This window comes from Numenius arquata, chromosome Z (assembly GCF_964106895.1).
Source record: "Numenius arquata chromosome Z, bNumArq3.hap1.1, whole genome shotgun sequence".
NCBI classification, from domain to species: domain Eukaryota; kingdom Metazoa; phylum Chordata; class Aves; order Charadriiformes; family Scolopacidae; genus Numenius; species Numenius arquata.
The window spans coordinates 48,366,822-48,389,145 of NC_133616.1; the positions used below are offsets into that span (position 1 = coordinate 48,366,822).

Sequence of the window (22,324 nt, forward strand, 5' to 3'; positions counted from 1 at the left end):
TGCGGAACTGCCTGCTGGAAAGCAGAGAGCACTTTTCCTGGAAGGATCCCCTTTTGTGATTTTTCTTCCTTTTTCTTCTTCAGACTTTAGAGACCATATGAGAGGGTTGTCTCATATAGAGACCATACCCTCAAGTATACTATGTGACAGTAACCTTGTCACAGTATGTGGATGACATTCTCCAAGGGACACAGACAAAACCCAATTGTGTGCACTATACAGTTGATCTCTTGAATTTTGTAAGACCAGCTGGATATAGAGTACCTCAGAAGAAGGCATAAGTGGAGCAGCAGACTGTTGATTATTTGTGCTTTACGATTACGATCTTTTACGATCTTAAAGATCCTCATATAGGACCTGATTCATGATTCTCTGTTTATTTCCCCTATAATGGTAATGTTTGGAACCAACACACCTAGAGTACACGATACAGCTCAATTTGGGGGTAAAACCTCTCTAGCGTTTTTCCCGCATAACCAATACCATCCTGTACCTTCTGGAACTGACCAATATTCCAGTAGTCTCCTTTGCACTTGCATAGACCATCCACAATGCAGATAGTGCCCCACTGACACATTCCCAGGTGAGAGGGTTTTAATTGAAGTTAGACATTTGGCATCTAAGAATTCTGGAATGTCTATATCCCTATCCAGGGCGTCTAGATTCTTTGTTTTTGGAAACTTAGGTCCTTCCCAGAGGCTGTTCCAGGAAATGTTAAATGGAATAGGTATCCCTATAACTGGCATCCCTTGCTCTGCATGCTGAGGAAAGTGAGTACAAACCCAGCAGTTAGACTACTTTTCTATTTTTGAAGTTTGCTGTTATCATTTTGTAATGAACATTATGGTCCCATGGATCCTGATGGGTCAGAGATAGTCCTATCATCCAGTGCCAAAGCCCAATGTCCATTTTAGAATTAAGTAATTCATGTTCATACAGAAACCTACAAAACACTAAGATACTAATCAAAATTAAAAGTCCCACTCCAGTATAGAACAATATGTGTGCAGGTCCTTTGTATAATTCAGATATTTCCTGTGTGTTATTCATACACTCTGCTGTCTCACTCTCAGCTTTAATGGATTGTGTCCCTGGGAAACTATTTCCCAGTTATCAGATGCCATACCTTCCTTAACTCTGGTACAATGAATCCAAGGTTTCTCTCCATCTAATTCACAGCTGTATAAGTCGTTAAAAGAACTTGAAAAGATCCTTTCCACTTTTCTTTCAAGGGTTCGTCACTCCAGTTTTTCAGTTAGACCCAATCTCCTGGCTGAAATGGATGAACTACTGTATCCAGCCTGACAGGTATCTTCTGATGTAGATACCTATTAAGGGAAGAAACAACTTTTCCTAGAGAAATTACATATTCTTTGGTATGCTACTTTCCTAATATTATCTCATTCCCCGGCTCATGAGACAAACTCTGGTAAGGTTGCCCATGAAGTGTTTCAAATGGGCTACCTTCCTCCTTTGACCTAGGAGTGATCCTGGCATTTAACAAAGCTAAAGGGAGAACATCTGGCCACTTCAGTTGTGTTTCCTGACAAATCTTACTCATCTGTCTTTTTAATGTTTGATCCATTCTGTCTACTTGCCCTCTTGATTGGGGTCTCCAAGGGGTATGCAAATCCCATTTTACCCCTAAAAACTTTACTAAAGCCAAGCCACTTCCACCACAAAGTGAGGTCCCCTATCTGATGACATTCCAATTGGATTCCAAACCTTGGAGTAATCTCCTTTAGTAATACCTTCACTACCTCCCATGCCTGATTGGTATGATAGGGAAAAGCTTCAGGCCATCCAGAAAAGATATCCACTAGTACCAACAAATATCGGTACCTGACTTGTCTGGGAAGCTCAGAAAAATCGGTTTGCTAATAATCCCCCAGTATATTTCCTTTCTTTATTGTTCCTGGTGAGGGTCTTGGTTTACTTTGGGGATTATTCGTCTGACATATCTCGCATTTGTTTATGACACTTCTTGCAATAGCGGTGATTCATACTGCCAGAGCATAAGTCTTAGTATTATCTATTAAAGCCTCCATTCCCCAATGAGTTTCTTCATGGCTTTTCTCTTAAGTGTCTCTCATAAGATGCTCAGGTAATAGCACACGCTAATTTTTGGTCATCCATCATCTGTTTTCATCCTTATCAGGCATTAACAACCTAGCTAGTTGTTCATCCCTTTCTGTATACTTGAGAGGCTGACTTTAGTGTTGATATCTTTCAGGCCACATCCTGAGGATTTTTTTTTCTGCAGCTTGCCTGGCAGTCCTATCCACCTTTCTATTTCCTGCAATGATGAAAGAGTTTCCGAATTCATGAGCCTTACAGTTCATTACAGCAATTTGTTTATGCAATTGCACCACCTCTAGTTAATTTTCCATATTTAACTGGTGTTCCTTGAGTGGACAGGAGACTCATTTCCTTCCACAAATGCCTCATGGGCATATAGTACCCTGAAAGCATATTTCCAGTCAATCCGTACATTAGTAGTTTTCCCAGCCACTACTTCTAAAGCTGTATTTAATGTGATTAATTACGCTTTTTGTGCTGAAGTTTCTGGAGGGAATGCTTCTGCCTCTATAACTACTTCTTCTAGGATTACAGGATATCCTGCCTTCCTACTTCAGTTATCAGCAAAACTACTCCCATCCACAAATAGATTCATTTCTGCTGAGTCTATAGGTTCATCCTTTAAATCTGTGTGAGTAGAATAAACCTGTTCAATTGTTGCCAAACAGTCATATTCTAATTCTGTGTCACCTGACAAAGATAACAAGGTTGCTGGGTTCAATCCTGAAGTCACTTTTAATTCTACATCATCCTGTTCTAATAAAACAGCTTGATACTTCATCATTTGGCTAGGGGATAGCCAATGTCCCCCTTTTTGCTCTAAAAGAGTAGTCACCACATGTGGTTCTTGAACAGTCAGCTTCTGCCCTAGGGCTAACTTCCGTGCCTCTTGTATGAGCATTACGGTAGCCGCCACCACCTGCAAACATGAAGGCCAGCCTTTACTTACTTGGTCGCTTGGAAGAATATCCTACTGGTCTTTCCCAGGATCCAGTCTTCTGAATCAGTGTTCCCAAAGCAACATGTTGTTTCTTGTAAGCAAACAACTCAAAAGGTTTTTCCATGTTTGGTAATCTGAGGGCCGGGACAGCCATGAGCCCACGCTTCAAGTGAACAAATGATTGTCTGCATTCTGGAGTCCATTCTATGCAATTTCCAGATCCCTTGATAGCTTCATACAAGGGTTTCGTTAAGAAGTCAAAATTAACAATCCACAGGTGACACTATCCGGCCATTCCCAGAAGCGTGCTCAGCTCCTCTTTAGAGTTTGGTTCAGGTGTTTGACAGATTGCCTCTTTCTGCTGTATTCCCAGGCTACGTTCTCCCTATGTAATTGTAATTGGCCCAAAGGGACCAGGGATGGAGATTGTAATGGAAATACCTTTATAAATCGTTGTAACTTGTGATTGAGTTGCATGTTATAGGAACTACTGTAGCAGAAACCACCTGAACCAATGGAGAACAAGTCTTAAAGAAACAGTGCAAGTGCAGCAGTGACCCAGCCTGAGCTGGCTTTGGTGCCCGGTATCTCAACCCAACACACCACCTCCCTCACTGTAACAGATGGACCCCAAAGTCACATACTAAATGAACTCAATGGACATTTTGTGGACATTTATGGATATTTTTCAGACATTTCGCAGGGGTGATCCATATACTGAGGGAATGATATCTGTGTATTCTATAAAAGTATGGGAAGTGGGGGGAGAGGTGGTTAGTGAGGATATATTGGATAGTATTGGACCTGAGCATGGCATAAATGGTATAGAACAAGGGCTGGAGCGTGTGCTGGGTTTGGCTGGGGTAGAGTTAATTTTCTTTGTAGTAGATAGGGAGGCTGTATTATGGGGCTGTATTTTGGATTTGTGCTGTTGTTTTTTTCAGAAACAGCGTTGATAACACAGGGATGTTTCAGCTATTGCTGAGCAGTGCTTACACAGCATCAAGGCCTCTTCTGCTCCTCATACCACTGTGACAGCAAGTAGGCTAGGGGAACACAAGAAGTTGGGAGGGTACACAGACACACCTGGGACAGCTGACCCCAACTGAGCAAAGGGATATTCTATACCGTATGATGTCATGCTCGGCATATAAACTCCAGGCAAAGTTGGCTGGAAGGCCACTAGGCATCAGTTGGTTGTTGGTGCGCAATTGTTTTTCGTTTTCATCACTTTTCTTTCTTGTGTTTTATTTCTCTCTCTTTTTGTCAGTCGGTTGGTTGTTGTTTTTTTTTTTTCATTAGTAAATTTATTTTTCATTTATTAGTAGTATTTTATTGCAATTATTATGAGTAGTATTTTATTTCAATTATTAAGCTGTTCTTATCTTATCCCACAAATTTTCTTACTTGTTCTTTTCCTTCCCCCCATCCTTCTTGGGGGGGGAATAAGCAAGGGGCTGCATGGTGTTTAGTTGCCAGCTGGGGTTAAACCATGACACCACATAAAGGTGTTTCATGTCTGTTTTATTTTGTGGTAGCTTTACTTCTTCCTTTAATCCTGCAAAAAAGGAAAGTACACAGGATTTAAGATATCCTCACACATCAGAAGACTTTTAGATTTTCCAATTAATTTCTAAATATTTTTATTTTGAATTGGTTATAATGGGCTTTACCACTTCAAAGGAGTAGTTTTTGCAGCCATTCAAAGACTGTCTCGCATTAGCTGCTTGAAACAAATGTTTTATCTTGGTATGGATCAGCTGATACTTTGCGAGGAAGAGATAATTAGTTAAAGGGGTGCTTTGGGGTCCACAGCTATTCCCCTGTTTGACAGGGCCTGTTCAGTATACTTTTTTATTTCTACTACTGGTGCTTATATCTCTTGGAACATACTGTCTTTTTGTGCTGTTGCTGGACTTTAGTGTAAGCTTCTATTAGGGAAATGGTCTTTCACATGCTGCTGTTAAACAGGTAGCAGTGTGTATATCTTATTGGTGCGATTTTGACGGTTACAGCGTTACGTAATATACATGGTCTCCAAGTATGGAACTAGTTTCCTGAGGTGCATTTGCTGCTATTATTATTATAATTATTATTATTATTTAAAATGTCTGTAATTGTTTTAGCAGTTACTTTAAAGCATTACTTTGTTTTAGATCCTTTTGATAATAAACGCAAGAAAAAGCGGCTTGAAACAGTTACAGTGTGTTACTACCATTATACCTGGACACCATTCTTGTTTTTCAGTGTCTGAAAGGGGAGCCAGTAATGAAATTTGTTGTCTGGTGGGGGAGGGTGCATGGATGTGTGTTTAGCAATGCACTATGTCAAGCTGTGTTACTGTTAGCATGAACTGCTAAAGTTGGCTTTTTTAATTTTCTTGATTTCACAATCCCCACTGAAGATTGCAAGGATTATAGTTGTGCTATTTGAGTATATCTTCTTAGCACTAAGGAAGATGCTGTCCCGAGTGATCTTGAACACTTCACTCTCTCTGTGCCATCCTTCTCTCTGAACTTTAGATACAACTCCAAACTCTGGATGTTATTAAACTTTGGCCCTATGAATATCTGATAGAGTTCTTGTAGCTTTCAGTAGCAGTGGAATTGCTGAAGGAATGGTCAAAGAAAGATTCAAACAGGGAGATTTATCAGATAATTCTGATTTTGACCTTATTATTAGAATATGCGAAGTGTAAGGATTCTGTGTTGTTCCATCCCCCTATTTTGGACTGCTGCATGGGACAGAAATGTTCATGATTCAGTGACCTCCACAATTTCTGCAGCTGTCTGGCCAAGTGAAATAACACAATTCAATAGTGTAATCTGAGATGTCTTTAAAAGGAGTTCACATCTCCTTGAGTCCTTACTGAATTCAGAAAGTGCAAAATAGAGAGGTGTTTTCTGGCTTATAGTCACTACAGGAGGGGGTTTGTTCTAGAATCTTCAAATACTTACTATCCTGTCTTCTTGAAAGCTTGTTACATTTATATTAGACACCCAAATGCCATTACTTAAGATAGCTCCCAGATTAATAACTAAGGTACTGGCTGACATAAGAAGCTGAGCAGTTCTTAGTCATTTTAGTTGGCTTTGGTTTGGAGCTTGCTACATAAATGATCAAGTTGAATCCTATCAAAGATTCGAGGTTCTGAGGGTGAGAAGTTAGTGAACAGGGCAAACACCCATTCCCGGAGGTTTGCATAGCTTGTCCTTTTTTATTATTGCAGCTTCTGTAGTAAGTCTAGAATTCCTGTTCTTTACTTTGAAGGACTAAATGCTTTGGACTTCCCTTCTTATGCACAAGTGCAGAGTCCTTGAGCAGAGGACAGAAAGCAAGTTTTGTACCAAACTGTTCTGAAGAATATGTAGGTGTTACTTCTGTAATGTTTTTAACTAGTTGAGCTGATGTAGCTAGTCTTACTTTGTCTCATCAGCCAGTAATGTAAAACAAAATGCATATGTTGTGTTTTGATGATGCAGTTCCTATACTTTATAAGAACAGATTTCTTTTTCTAAATATTTGTATTTTAATAAAACCATATTTTGAATAAAACTTAGTTTATTACATTATGTATTAATAAAACATGGACAGAAGAGGTAGCTGACAATATTATCAGAAAGCTTGTTAAGTAGTTATAGTCATGTCCCAGAGGCTTTTGGGTTTCCAATCAAGCTGTTTTTTCCTTTCTAGCTAATAGTTCTTACAAGCATGCAGTTTAGTTATTTGGTCTTAAAAGAGTCAAAAATTGGAAATAGAATCTTTACTCTAGTAACAGGCATATAAGGCTTAATTTTTGAAACCCAAACATTCCAGATGTCATTGCAGCTTGAAATGCAGGTTCCTGAAGATTTTACAGGAGCTTGAGTGTTGTAAACATAAAATGTAGCATTACTTTAATTACTTTAATTCTGCCATTTCTGTAACTTTGTATATACATCCTCTTTAATTTTTCACATGAACATACAAAGATTAAAATATTTGTGAAGACTTTGGAGGTTAAGGGTACTTTTAGTGCTTCAGTCTCTTCTGTGATGCTACTACTATCACGTAAGTTTTCAATATATATATTCCAAAGCTATGCCTGGGGCATGCACGTAGTGTAAATTTAAAAGAACCGGCTTGTTTAGACCTATAGAGAAACTCTAGTATTTCTCTGTAGGTGTTAATTTTAGTATCCATAGTTGAAATTCTGCGTGTGTTTCAACATACACATAAGACATTAGAGTTACACGTGTCAGTCCAACACTCTGACCAGGTTCTAGATATTGCAGACAAGGAGGGTGTAGTGTTTTAATACCAGTTGCAGATATTCAACATTACGTGGCATTCTAATTTAGCAGAGCAATATACTGAAATCACAACACAATCGTAATATAGAAATTGCACCGTGACAGTGGCTGTCACAGTGGCCTCTTGGGTATCAGCCACCGCACACTGTCTTTTGTCTTGAGCCCTGTAAAAACCCACATGGTTCGCCTGTCACTGACCAAGCTTCTCTGTGGTGTAGTGGCCAGGAGACTTGGTGGCTGCCTGTCCTGACCTACAGGCTTGGATCTGTCCAGCTTGTCTGAGATAGCAGATTCAGCATGCAAATTTGTAACTTTTGAGTATTCTTCCACCACCGTCTCCCTTGCCTGCCCTCCATCCCTCCCCGGTGGCTGGCAGGAGCTGCTTGGCCCAGCAGACAGTACACCCCCACAGCAAGTCTGCCTGTTGCAGTGCAGGGTTTGTAGGAGAATCCCTAGTCCTTTGTGCTAAACCTTGAGCTTCCTCCATGATGGGAGTAACCTGATTTGCTCCTTTTCCTCATAAACAGGTCGTCCATTCTGGGGGTGTATCTATTGGTGTAGCTGAAAATTTAGTTTGGAGATCAATTAGCTAACTCTAAGAAGATAAACTGTCTCACAAAGGGGTGCATCTGATGTTTGCTCAAATTTTATCATGGGAGCAGCCAATTTAAAGTTAACATTCTTTTACTGGATCGTATGAATAATCATCATGAGGACTGTGGTTCAACCCTGTCTGGCAACTAAGCACCACACAGCCACTGCTCACTTCCCCCCACCCTGGTGGGATGGGGGGGGGAATCGAAAAGGTAAAAGTGAGGAGAAAAAAACCCTCATGGGTTATGATAAAAACAGATTAATAATTAAAAAGAGATTATGATGATGATAATAATAATTTTAAAAAATGTGAGGGGGAAAAAACCAAACATAGATGAGAGAGGAAAATAAAACCCAAGAAAGACAAGTGATGCAATTGAAAAACAATCGTTTACCACCAACCGATGCCCAGCCAGTCCCTGAGCAGCAGTGCCCCCTGCCAGCCTCCCCTCAAGTTTTTTGCTGAGCATGACATCATATAGTCTGGGATATCCCTTTGGTCAGTTGGGGTCAGCTGTCCCAGCTGTGTTCCTTCCCAACTTCTTGTGCAGCTCCAGTCTATTCACAGAAGAGGCCTTGATGCTGTGTAAACACTGCTCGGCAATAACTATAACTATGTTATCAACACTGTTTCCAGCACAGATCCAAAATAGAACGCCATACAAGCTACTATGAAGAAATGTAACTTTATACCAGCCAAAACCAGTACAATGAGAAGACTGGGAGAATCAGGATCAAGCCAGACATCTCCTGATCGTTTGTCATCCTCAGCATACATAGCAGCCTTCACTTTAATAGGGTCTATATGAGTTGACCTTATTAAGTCATCGCTACAAGTCATCCCTACACATGTGGGAATTGGATATTATCTGAGGCTGCAGTCTTCATTCTAAGAACTTATTTTGATTGCCAGTGCGCACTGGCAGCCCAGAAAGCCAACCGCATCCTGGGCTGCATCAAAAGAAGCATAGCCAGCAGGTCGAGGGAGGTGATTCTACCCCTCTACTCTGCACTCATGAGACTCCACCTGGAGTACTGTGTCCAGCTTTGGAGTCCTCGACAAAGGAAAGGACATGGACCTGTTGGAATGGGTCCAGCCATGAAGATGATCAGAGGGCTGGAGTACCTCTCCTGTGAAGACAGGCTGAGAGAGCTGGGGCTGTTCAGCCTGGAGAAGAGAAGGCTCTGGGGAGACATTTATAATGGCCTTCCAGTACCTGAAGGGGGCCTACAGGAGAGATTGAGAGGGACTCTTTGTCAGGAAGTGTAGTGACAGGACAAGGGGTAATGGTTTTAAATTGGAAGAGGGAAGATTTAGATTAGATACCAGAAAGAAATTCTTTACTGTAAGGGTGGTGAGGCACTGGAACAGGTTGCCCAGGGAAGTTGTGGATGCTCCATCCCTGGATGTATTGGAAGGCCAGGCTGGATGGGGCTTTGAGCAACCTGGTCTAGTGGGAGGTGCCTGTGCCTGTGGCAGGGGGCTTTGAACTAGATGATCTTTAAGGTTCCTTCCAATTCTAACCATTCTATGATTTTGCTAGCTGTGCACATCACCTTTTATACATCATGTTCTCTTTTGTAACTGTTTTTTCTATCAGTATCATCTCGTTCTGGCATACCTCCTCTGCTGACTTCTTTACTACTGCTCACAAGTAGCTTTCTAACAACCAGCATGAGCCTGCTTTCCCCTTTCCTCTCTCCAACTTAGTAGACGCTTTCCATTTTTCATATTCATTCCAAAATATCACTGGGATCAGTGCAATGTTCTTCTATCCATGAAAAATCCTGCTTAGGATTTCTCCATCCCTCTTTTTCAAATATATCAGCTAGCTTTTTCCAGCCTTTGTTAGCACTCACAATGTTTTGCATCTTCTAAACAGTAAGGGGCCTGTCTGCAGACAATCTTTTCACTGCTCTTCCTTATTCACAGTGCAAGTCACCTCTCTTAGGCTCTTATTCATGACTGAAGGGCTAAATCAGAATTCCCAGTGTTATTGAATTGTTAATAAATAACATTCACCCTATTACGTCAGAGAGTGTCATGGCCATGACACTAGTTAGTGTCAAGAGTCTGCTACTGTCCTGACTAGGTTCTCTCACACATTACATACAAGGAGGGTTTAATGTTTTAATAACTTCTCTTTTTTTAAAGTTTTTTTTGACATTGCACTATAGTTTTTGATTTAGCAGAATGTTACAAGCATAAAACCACCAGAACTTAGTAGAATATAATCATTGCAATATGCAATTGCATCTCAATACAAATGTGATTCTGTTTGCTGGTCTCTGTAACATACTCAGCGTCACAGGACTGGGTGTCCCCAGTTTCTGGGAGGGAATACATGGGTTGAAGCTAGCTCAAGCTGGTTACTCTTCTGAAAGCTCTTTCAGTTCATTGTTCAGTTTCTATATGCTGTTTTGGGCTGAGATGTGTGCATAATTCCCCCAGTGCTGGTCTGGCTAACTCAGGAAGATGTATATTTGCACCTTTTTGATTAATTCAAGGATGAAAAGTTACACAGCCAGTTGATTCACTTAACTCTTGTAGCTGATTGATTATATCAATTGTTACAGCTGTTTTCCTAGAACAAAGATCACACAGGCCCCTGTTGTGTTAAATTCCTCTTTCTTTTTAATGCTTGTGGTCAGTCACTCCTGTTCAACCTTGAGCTTCACGAGCATGTAGCCTGTGTCTGTCTCTGCAGAGCATTCTCCCATTGTAGCAGTTAATTGATCAGTCATAACACGAAGTGTTTGGTTTCTTTACATTTTAACATTCAAAAGGAAGACTTGTATAAGATGGCTTTTTTGGCATTGTATACATGCTTTATTTTCCAATAATTCCATCTTCATTTATGCTGTAGGTCATGCAGGAGTGTCTGCCAGCATGATGAAGAAAAGAACTTCCCACAAGTAAGTATTTTTACTTACGATTTCTATATGTATAATGTATATGTATAAATGTATATGTATAAATATACAATTTACATATATTTATACATATATATGTATAAATATGTATATGTATAAGTATACAATTTATATATGTATAAAGTATAGTTCTCAGTAACTGGAAGTACTGTTGTGGAAATATATGTAGTATTGTTTTCCACTCGCTTTGTTCTTGAAAATCATGTGGAATAATGTTCAGCCTGTATATGTGTGTAGAGTCAGACTTCTGATTCTTTCAGGAGACTGGTAGGAAAGAATACCCCAGAAATAGAGTTTTAAACATTAATTTTACTGTTAATATGAAATTTTCCTTGAATATAATTTTGTAGTTCTGTCTGGAATTCAGAGAGAAGGAGTTGGGAACCAGAAATTAGCCACTTGTACTGTAGGATCTCTCTTCTCTGGCAGAGAGCTCATGCATTGTCACCAGGCCAATAAAAACTGCAAAGCATGCTTACTGATAACCCAGTCTGAGTTATATCAGGAAATAATTTTAGAAATATCTAATCTTGCTTTCACTACAACTGTAGTTTTGAAAAGGATTTTTCACCTTTCTAAAATAAAGAATATACTGAAATACTTCTGTAAAGAGTCTGCTATTTGTGTGTGAAGGATACCTGCTTATCCTACACATATATGACATGTATTTTTCCCTCTACAACATTTTTAAGTAGTAGCAGCTGAACATTGATGAGTAGCTGGGTGAAAATAGAGGTAGTGTTCAGGTGATAATTTGTCTTAGTGTCAAACAGCGAGATACCATATCTTGCTACATCTCTGGTGGAAGAAATCTAAGCTGAGTAAGTGTGAAACTTATTTAAATATTCCTAGTTGTATTTTAAGCGTAAACTCGTATAGTGGTGCATCAGTCAAAAGCAATTTGTTTGGCAGGTATGTTTTCTACAATTAATATAGTTAATCACTGCTAACAGTGTTAACTGTTTCTCAGAGACAACACCTGATGTAAAACTATTCTAATCCTTTCCGCCAGCTCATCCTTATCCATTTTTGTCTATATTCATAGCAGGCAAAGAGAAACATTTATTTGTATAGGGGCAGGTAGAGTTGGTTAAAACTTAATTTCTCTTGTTCTCTTTCAACCGCTCAGAGAAAGGAGTGTATGATGGGAAGACTATCAGAGGTGGGTTGCCTTTTGTACTTGAGGGTGGCTAGATTTGTCTTTATTGTTGTGATATTATACACTTTTTAAAATATCTAAATAGGCTGTAAATTTGTTAGCATAAAGGCTTTTATGGAGCATAAGAAGTTTTGATCTTAAGTGACATGCTTTTGAGGCATTTAACTTAGTTTTATGTTAATTTAGCCTAGTTTAATTGTTTATTAATTATTTAGCAAGGGATTTTTGTACCAAACCCAGATGATTTATTGTGTGCTGCTCATTGACTTTTCTGACAATGAGGCAGAGCAGTAGACCATAGTACTTTCCTATAAACAAGTAGGATATGAATGACCATGTAATAATATATGCTGGTACTGCTCTGAGCTGTTAATGGTAGACTATGAGTTAGTAATACATACGTTGTCACTGATTTAGTTAGTTATTTAGTTACTCCTCATAGAAAATCAAAGGGAACAAGCCTACTGGCACTCAAAGGCCATTGAGGAGATTTTAAACTAGCTTCAGAAGGTTTCTGGCAAAGGAAGGAGCCAAGAGGGTGGAATAGGGCATGACTTCAGTAATTGAGGATGTGATAAAATGAGCAGTGTGGATGAATCTTGTGAACTTCTAATGGTACTAAGTGTTGAGCCTTTTGGAAAGGGCTCCCATGTTCTTCCAAATGCTTTGTCAATGAGTGGTGGTGATCTCTGCTAATGTGAAGCTGACCTCGCTGGCATCAGATCAGTCAGTAATCTCCCAGATCTCATTCTTTCCAGCTTTGGTGCATAAGGAAAGAATACAAGAAGTAGTGTAAGTATAAAAGAATCCTGTCTTCATAGGCTCTCCAGATCTCTCATAGTTGGCAGTTCAAGGACTTTGAGGTGCAGGTTATACATGCAATTAAACTACAAGTGAACTTAACCATTTTGAATTTCTGATCCCCCTTTAAGCTAACTTGTAATCTTGATTTCTGCAGCATCTGGAGATGAAATTCACAACTGTATGATGGGTTTTGAGGGAATGCAGAAAGTACTTTTAAACTTTTGTTTCAACTACTGTGCCTCATAGTCTGAATATTGTGAAAAGCAGTTGATAAAAACTCTCTCATGACCATTCTCCTATTAATGGTAGTCTGTAATAAGATCACAATTGTAATAAGTTTTGGGAATTATTTCTCTATGTGGCTCGATGAAAGACTTCAAATTGTACCGAATGTTGCTGCTGTACTGCATTTACAGTTTTATAGTTTTCCTTCCTGTTTTTCAGTTCTGCCTTTTTTGCACATCTTAGGGGTATGGTTTGCTTTGACCCTTCCATTTTTTTCCTTAGTTCTACCCTGTGGTGTTTTTGTGAAATGAGATGGTCAGAAAAAAAAACCAACCCAAAAAAACCTAACAACAAAAAAACAACAACCGAACCTAAATGAATAACTTAATAGGTTATTGGGAATTGCCATTCTCCTTTTTATAAATGCTAGTTTGTCTTTCAAGCATAACCCTAAAGTAATGGTTGATTTTTGTACTACGGGTCTTATGCAGTTCTGCATTCCATTGGTTTCCTTGGTAGCACTGCCAAATAAAAGTTTGTGTGAGGACCATATAAATACAACTTCAAAATCTGGGAAGACTTCTTTCTGCCTGTGTGGTCTCTAGAAAGTTTCTAAAGTATCTGGTTCTGATAACGAAATAAATACAGTTTTCACATAACTAGGTTTTACTTAACAGCTTCTGCCTTCAAGATAAGGAAGAGGATCTGAAACTTTTGGGGACTGAAGGGCCATTTGCAATGAGGATGTGTCTGATGTGTCAAGAGCTATTTTCAGGACGTCCTATTTTCTGTTTTTCCTGGCTTCATGTTTTACACATCTAGGAAAATTGTTATGCAATCTTTAAGAGCAAATCTCTGTGGAATTTTAAAGATAATTCTAATAAAAGAAAAAATAATTGTTGGGCCTTCTGCACATAGCAGCATAGAAGCTTATGTACAGTAGTGTTACTTGGTGTATCACAGAAATAACCTCCTTGTTGAGGAGACAAGAGGTTTGAGTTGGTTACTTGGTTGTCTGACATGGAAGTATATGCATAGCTATTATTTATTGATAGTTAGAAACCTACACTTGCTTTTTACTACATGTTCAGATACAAGAAGTAGGTACTCCTTGGTAATTTACTAGTTTGAAAATTTCATTTCATATAATATGAATTTGGCTGGTGGGGAATATCAAGCTCAAGGATAGCCTTGGCTGCAGTGATCACGATATGGTGGATTTCAAGATCCTTAGGGCAGCAAGGAGGGTGCGCAGCAAACTCACTACCCTGGACTTCAGAAGAGCAGACTTTGGAGTCGTGAGGGACCTGATTGGCAAGCTAACATGGGAAAAAATACTTTAGGGGAGAGGGGCCCAAGAAAGCTGGTTGGTATTCAAGGATCACCTTCTCCAAGCTCAGAAGTGCATCCCAAAAAAGAAGTCAGGCAAAAAACCCAGGAGGCCTGCATGAATGAACAAGGAGCTCCTGGATAAGCTCAAAAGCAAAGAAGCCTACAGAGGTGGAAGCAAAGCTGGGTAGACTGGGTGGAATATAGACAAACTGTTTGAGTGGCCAGGAACCAGATTAGGCAAGCTAAAGCCCAGACAGAATTAAATCTGGCCAGGGACATCAAGGATAATGAGAAAAACTTCTGTAGATACGTCAGGGATAAAGGCAAGACTAGGAAAGATGTGGGCCCTCTCTGGAAGGAAACGAGGCCTCATCACCCAGGATATGGAAAAGGCTGTGGTACTGAATGGCATTTTTGCCTCGGTCTTTGCTGGTAAGGGCTCTAACCACACTGCCCAAGTCGCAGAAGGCAAAAACAGGGGCTAGGAGAATGAAGAACTGCTCACTGTAGGAGAAGATCAGATTCTAAACCATCTAAGGAACCTGAGGGTGCATAAGGCCATGGGACCTGATGAAATCCCTCCATGGGTCCTGAGGGAGCTGGTGGATGAAGTTGCTAAGCTACTTTCCATTATATTTTGTTGTGGCAGTCTGGTGAAGTTCCTGCTGACTGGAAAAGGGGAAACATAACCCCCCATTTCAAAAAAGGAAAAAAGAGAGACCTGGGGAACTATAGGCTAGTCATTCTCACCTGTGTGCCTGGCAAGATTATGGAGCACATCCTCCAAGGAGGTGATTAGTGACAGCCAACATGGCTTCACCAAGGGCAAATCGTGCCTGACAAATTTGGTGGCCTTTTACAGTACTGCCACAGACTTGGTGGACAAAGGCAGAGCAACAGACGTCATCTACCTGGACTTATGCAAAGCGTTTGACACTGTCCCACGTGACATCCTGGTCTCAAAATTGGAAAGTCATGGATTTGATGGATGGACCACTCAGTGGATAAGGAACTGGCTGAATGGCCGCACTCAAAGGGTTGTGGTCAGTGGTTCAATGTCCAATTGGCGGCCAGTGACGAGTGGTGTTCCTCAGGGGTCGGTACTGGGACCAGTGCTGTTCAGCATCTTTGTCGGAGACATGGACAGTGGGATAGAGTGCACCCTCAGCAAGTTTGCCGATGACACCAAGCTTGGTGGTGCGGTTGACACGCTGGAGGGAAGGGATGCCATCCAGAGGGACCTGGACAGGCTTGAGAGGTGGGCCCGTGCAAATTGCATGAAGTTCAACCAGGCCAAGTGCAGGGTCCTGCACCTGGGACATGGCAATCTCAGGCACAAATACAGGTTAGGCGGAGAATTGCTAGACAGCAGCCCTGAGGAGAAGGACTTGGGGGTGTTGATGGATGAGAAGCTCCACATGAGCCGGCAATGTGCACTGGCAGCCCAGAAAGCCAACCGCATCCTGGGCTGCATCAAAAGAAGCTTAGCCAGCAGGTCGAGGGAGGTGATTCTACCCCTCTACTCTGCGCTCGTGAGACCCCACCTGGAGTACTGTGTCCAGCTTTGGAGTCCTCAACACAGGAAGGACATGGACCTGTTGGAACAGGTCCAGCAGAGGGCCATGAAGATGATCAGAGGGCCGGAGCACCTCTCCTATGAAGACAGGCTGAGAGAGCTGGGGCTGTTCAGCCTGGAGAAGAGAAGGCTCTGGGGAGACATTTATAATGGCCTTCCAGTACCTGAAGGGGGCCTACAGGAGAGATGGGGAGGTACTCTTTATCAGGAAGTGTAGTGATAGGATGAGAGGCAATGGTTTTAAATTGGAAGAGGGGAGATTTAGATTAGATACCAGAAAGAAATTCTTTACTGTAAGGGTGGTGAGGCACTGGAACAGGTTGCCCAGAGTGGTTGTGGATGCTCCATCCCTGGATGTATTGGAAGGCCAGGCTGGATGGGGCTTTGAGCAACCTGGTCTAGTGGGAGGTGTCCCTGCCCATGGCTGGGGGGGTTGAAACTAGGTTATCTTTAAGGTCCCTTCCAGCTCTAACCATGATGATTTTATGTAGCTTTTTTGCCATCATATTTTTTAGAATGAGTGGGAAGCTTTTCACTCAATTGTTGCAATTTAAACATTAAAGTGGATTATGCTTTATAGGCAGAAAATAAAATTTACAGTGAAGTAGAACACAAACAGTGTTATTTTTACCTTTATCAACAATGAGATGATGAGCAGCATAGATCAACTTTAAAAATTACATTGTTTTATCTATTTTAACTTCTCGTATCTTCAGTTGGTTTTATTCTGCTTTATAATGGAATTATGATTCATTAGAACTAAGCAAATGAATTGCATGCAAAACGAACACATTTTTATTGTTGAGAACCAGGTTTCAGATCTCATTTTGTAATAGTAAACTGTTACTGAGGCTATTACCATTTTTAAAAAAACATACGTGGGCAAGACCTAGAATTTGAAAGTGCGTTCTAGTTTCTGCATAAAATTAGAGCCAACTTTGTGGGAGAGTTCTCTTAACTGGAAGAGGTTGGAGTTCCTATAATAACCTGTACTATCAAAGGTAGGAATACAAAAAGTGCAGTTTGCTTTTGCTGAAAAGGTCAAATGATAACAAAAGTGAAATTTGACAAAACACCCTGCTAAGATCTTCACAGTGAATGAAAGTCTGGAGGCAGGACAAGCTGCTGAAGGAATTTTACATTTTTTTTAATAGTTATGATTATATCTTCAGAATTATGCATTCCATTGTGATGTATGAGTGCATTATTCTGCGGGTCTGCTTCCTGGATTTCAGTGGTATGATTGTTATTTGCCTTTTTTGCATCACATAGGGACTCCTCTGAGAGCATTCATTGTTCCTGGAGACATTTCTCTTTGGTCACTATCTCTAATCTAAGGAAGACTATTGTTTTCTGCAACTGTTTTTTCTCTTTTACATGTTACTCTTAAGCATGCTAGTGTTGTGCATATTTTATTGCCATTTAAATGAAGTCTTCTACAAGTAATAACCCAAAAATTTATTTATTCATGACAATTTTTATCAGGCAACCCTCTAAATAATCTTTTTAGGAATAAGTAAGTGCTAAACATAACATGCTTGAATAGATAGAATATTCATTTCTTGTCATCAGTATGCTGTCATAATGTTCCTTAGTTTCTTCATTTGTACTCAGAATTGTCAATTAGTGTTTCTAATAACTGGGTAGAACAAAACTTGTGTAACACTTTCAGTGATTTGAAACTGTCAAATAGCTTGTCTGACTGTTGATCAGAACAACTGTTATTCACAAGAGAGCATTCCCTGAAAATAGTGTTTTCCACTTAAAGAGTATCCTTTCTGTTGCCATTACCATTACGTATCATGTTTCTTTTGCTATACTAGAACGGAATGCTGGCAAAGTGTTGTTCCTACCATGTGTCTTTAAAAATAATTTGAGTCAAAAATACCTGTAATGCAGAAGAAATCTAAATTTCCGTCAGGTAAAAATGCAGGTTAGGGAAAACAAATGCCTTGGAAGAATTTTAGTCAGGCACTGGTAATGTTTCCATTGACTTCTTCCTCCGGGGGCAGGAGTTGTGTTTACTATTCTGCAGAGAACAAGATAGTAAAGTTACAATAATGCCAGGTAATATTGTACTTCGAGACCTGATCAGGTGAATTTTAGTTTTGACATTCAGTGTAGCAAGGGCTAAAATAGTTCTTTTGGTTTAAGCAAACTATTTCTAGAAACAGCTATTAGGAAGCTGACCTTATAAAGCACTTCAAAAATGTTTCTCTACTTTTAATGTCTTTTTCTTTTTTCCAGTATAGTGTAATGTGCTTTATTCCCTAATTTGAAAAAGGTGCATTAAGCTATTAAATATATTACTATCTTAAAGCATACAGCTCTTGTCTGGGATAGAATTTTATATATGTATGTACTTGTTTAATATTATGTTTGTATCTGTGTACAGAAAGCATAGAAACAATGTGGGACCAAGCAAACCTATTTCTCAGCCACGAAGAAATATTGTAGGCTGCAGAATACAGCATGGATGGAAAGAAGGGAGTGGACCTGTAACACAGTGGAAGGGCACAGTTCTTGATCAAGTTCCTGTAAATCCATCTCTCTATCTTATAAAGTATGATGGATTTGACTGTGTGTATGGACTAGAACTGCACAAAGATGAAAGAGTTTCAGCACTTGAAGTTCTTCCAGACAGAGTTGGTAAGAGTTTTGGATTTTTCTACGAAATTCACATACACATAGACTGACATTTACTATTAAATGGTCTCCACTAATCTCTCCAGACTTCCCCCAAGATAACATCTAAGTGTTATAATAACTTAAATGTTATTAGTCCAATTCATTTTTGTCACATGGCAGATAATCTAAATGCTCTATTTAAATTTTCTTGATTCTGCAAAGGTTTGATGATACAGCGAGTGCAGTACTGTCTTCTGTTTTTAAGTAGTATGCTGTACATTCTGTAGATTTTGTTTAGCATCTTACAATGAAGAACAATCTGTAAAGTTAACATTGATATTTCTGTTAACATTTAAACTCTAAGCCCTCTTGGCTGTGTTGTCTGTTGTGTGTCTGACAGTAATAATGTCACATTTTTCCTCATGTACTTTGCCTGAGTACTTTTAATAATGGGGGAAAAGACCTTTACTGAGTGAAATAACTTGATTCGTAACAAGGCTTTTTGATTTTTCAGAATTACCACTGGATTGCTAAACAGCAGGTTTTTCAAACTGCAAAGTTCAATATTAACCCAAGTAATTACTGGCTTACAAATAAAATAAGCAAGCTTGTTCCTTCTTCTGACTGTAAAGCAATTGGTAGCAGTCTCTAGAATGGCATTAGAGGGAAACAAGCCCCAAAGTTTCATTAATAACTTAATAGAACTGTTTTGTAATTGGCCTCTCGTCCTCTTCTTCCCTGCCTGCCTTGCTCCCTCCAGTGTGTAGGTAAATAAAATACAAAGAATCTTCACTGCAGTGGCCTTGATTGATCTCCCTTTACCTTGCATGATGATTGTTTAATCGTAGGGAGTACAATGATATATTGTTACTTAAACAACTTTTCTAAAGTTCTGCAGTTGTTTTGTGTATGATCCGACTGACTTATAATTGCTTGTTTTATGGATCAGGGTAAAGATTATTTTTCACAAGGACATGTATCTGTGCTTTTGGATGAACTTATGAAATGCTGTCATTTCAGCTTCGTCTCGAATTAGTGATGCCCATCTGGCAGACACGATGATTGGTAAAGCAGTGGAACACATGTTTGAGACAGAAGACGGCTCAAAAGATGAATGGAGGGGGATGGTTTTGGCTCGAGCTCCTATTATGAACACATGGTTTTATATTACCTATGAGAAAGATCCCGTCTTGTACATGTACCAGCTCTTAGATGATTATAAAGAAGGTGACCTTCGCATTATGCCTGATTCAAGTAAGTGGGCCAGTTACTGTTTTCTTCTGGAAAGTGGCAGCTTTTTATATTAATGTTTGGTTACTCCATATTTTTTTTTCTTTAAAGTACCACAACAAAAAAGAACATCTGTGTTAATGCTGGAATACTTTACTTTTATCAGCAGTGACATATTCCTAATTCTGATGAAAACATACACATAACTACTGTGGAAGAGTTTACGCTTGGATTTTTTTTAATGGAAACTGACAAACCAGAAGTTTTCTGATGTTGTTTTCTTATAGAAGTACCATAGCTCATTTAGATGGCGCTTGATTTGCATTTTTTAAGTAGCTGCCGTGGGAATATTATTTTGGGGGCTGCTAATATAGTTAGATTAATTTAATTGGGGTAGGTGTCTTCAGTATGAAAAACTTCTAAATAGTTTCTTGGGGGAAAGAAGTGTTAATCTTTTGAAAACTCGTTTTCTCACACATGTTGCAACACAAAAGCAAGAAAAGTTAGATTAAGAAGGATATTTTTTTTCCTCCCTACTTGAAGTGAAAGTCATTGGGTCTTTTCCTATTAATGTAGAAAGATTTTCACAGAGTCAATATTGTTCAAGAGATTTGGTTAACCAGTGTGAAAAAAGAGGGAAAAAAAACTTGTAAAGAATATTCTGTTTTTATTTCTCCCATGTACCTAGACCATACTTTGTGACAGAGGAAATCTGGGCTTTCAAGAAAAATCACAATAGATGACTGTAGTAGTTGTCTACTTAGTGCTTTACATAAGTATTAGTTACAGTTAAGTTATTGAGTTTGAGACCGTCCTCCTTCAGATCTAGGTCTAGTAAGTCTGCCAGCTAAATAAACAAGTGGCCCTTATTTGCATAATTTCTATAGTAATCATCTATCTGTGTTTAGATACTGCTTTTCCCTCACTCTTAACAACAAGCAATGTATCTGCTGCTTGTAAAGAGTGAGCCACAAATGTTAATGGAAAAAAGTAACATTCATCTTCCTAAACAAATAAAGCAAGCTCTTTCAGATTTGAACCTTTAAATAATTTATTCTTTGTCTCAACTAGTAAAAAGGATTTGGAATGTATTTTAATTCTGCTTTGCTTTTTTCCACCTTTAGGGGTGGGGTAGAGAAAGAACTACTATGCTTTCCATTGAAGAATTCATTGGGTTTAATGCACTTTTTCCGTGTTCACCACAAGCCTATCTATTGCTTACCTGTTTCCAAAACACCTCTAAGTATTTGCTGCCTTCCCTGAATCTGAATGCTTTCCAGATCTTTTGAATTATGTCCTTAAGTCACTGATTGGATATTAAGAGTACTATTTTTTGAATAAAATTTTAAAATCACTGGTGAAACCTGCCATAGTATTAAAACTAAAATTTCTAGGGAACACTCTTGTCTCGAAGACAGGCTTTGCCTATATGAGAAGATCAAATTTAGATAATTTCTTTTACGCTTTTTTTTGGTAAGGGGAAATTGTATTGCAGGATCTGATGCTAAGACTTTGTCAACACTACATAATGCCTTCTGAATGAAAATGTAAGAGTTTAACTTGCAATTTTATCAAGGAAGACTCTTTACATAAAACATATTAAGAGGATAATAACAATGTATGACAGTGTATAGACAAACTGAAACAAAAAATGAAAGAAATTTCTGAAGTTTGTGAAAGAATCTTAAGTACAAGCCAATCTATTGATTCCTTGTTGTGTGGTTGCTGTTGTTTGTGTTTTTTTCTCCTTTGGGAGTTCTTTCATAACTCACAGTACTGAAAAGAAAATGGGTAAAATCTGTAAGGGATTCTTAACGCAAACTTGGAACAAAGACATTAATTTAAAGGCTTAGGATTTCCAGACTAAAAGCCACATCAGGTGTGACTATTACTAAGAAGATTTCTCACTGGTATACAAAACACAAGTTTTCTAAACTAGTCAAAAAGAAGGCAAGCTGAGAAAGGTGTGGTTAGGTTCTCCAGTACAGTGTTCACATTTGTTCTGTGTTTGTCTTGTAACCAGCCACTTGGCAACTGGCACATTACAAATCATGCCTTTTTGTATCCAAATTTAGCATAGGCATTATCTAAAATACAGGGATATTTCTGGCTATGTTTTGCTAGATAAGCAAATAATATGGTTAGACTTTACCAACAGCATTATTCCAATATGGAGTCAAACACCCCTTTTAATAAGGAGTTTACATGTACTGTCATCTTAGATGTTTTTGTTAAAGTGGCATTCATGCACTGAAGCTTTGAATAATGTGTGTGGAAAGAGGGGAGTTAGTTTGGCTGCCTTTAAGCTGGTGGCTTAAATTCTGTTATCCTCAGACATTTTCTATAACTTGTGCGTAAACCTTTGTGTCAAAAGATTTACTCTCTTATCAATCAAAGTGCTATTTTTGTCTTAATAAAGCTGAAGACAGTATTACTTAAAATTTTTTCTGCAACTGTATTTCTAGAAGCATGGCGATCTAGAAGCATGGTGCTTGTCTGAACAAAACTAATTTTCTACATACTCTGTATTT

At 39.1% G+C, this 22,324-nt stretch overlaps 1 protein-coding gene across 3 annotated transcripts in view; it reads left to right on the forward strand.

Annotated features, from left to right (window-relative positions):
- The window catches only part of SPIN1 (spindlin 1), a 61,499-nt gene that overhangs the window by 35,232 nt on the left and 3,943 nt on the right, over positions 1–22,324 (forward strand). For all 3 annotated transcript variants that reach the window (XM_074165938.1, XM_074165940.1, XM_074165939.1), the window contains 3 exons: positions 10,773–10,821; positions 18,331–18,584; positions 19,584–19,817. In XM_074165938.1, the coding sequence (XP_074022039.1) occupies positions 10,773–10,821; positions 18,331–18,584; positions 19,584–19,817 (537 nt within the window). The remainder of the gene's footprint in view (positions 1–10,772; positions 10,822–18,330; positions 18,585–19,583; positions 19,818–22,324) is intronic.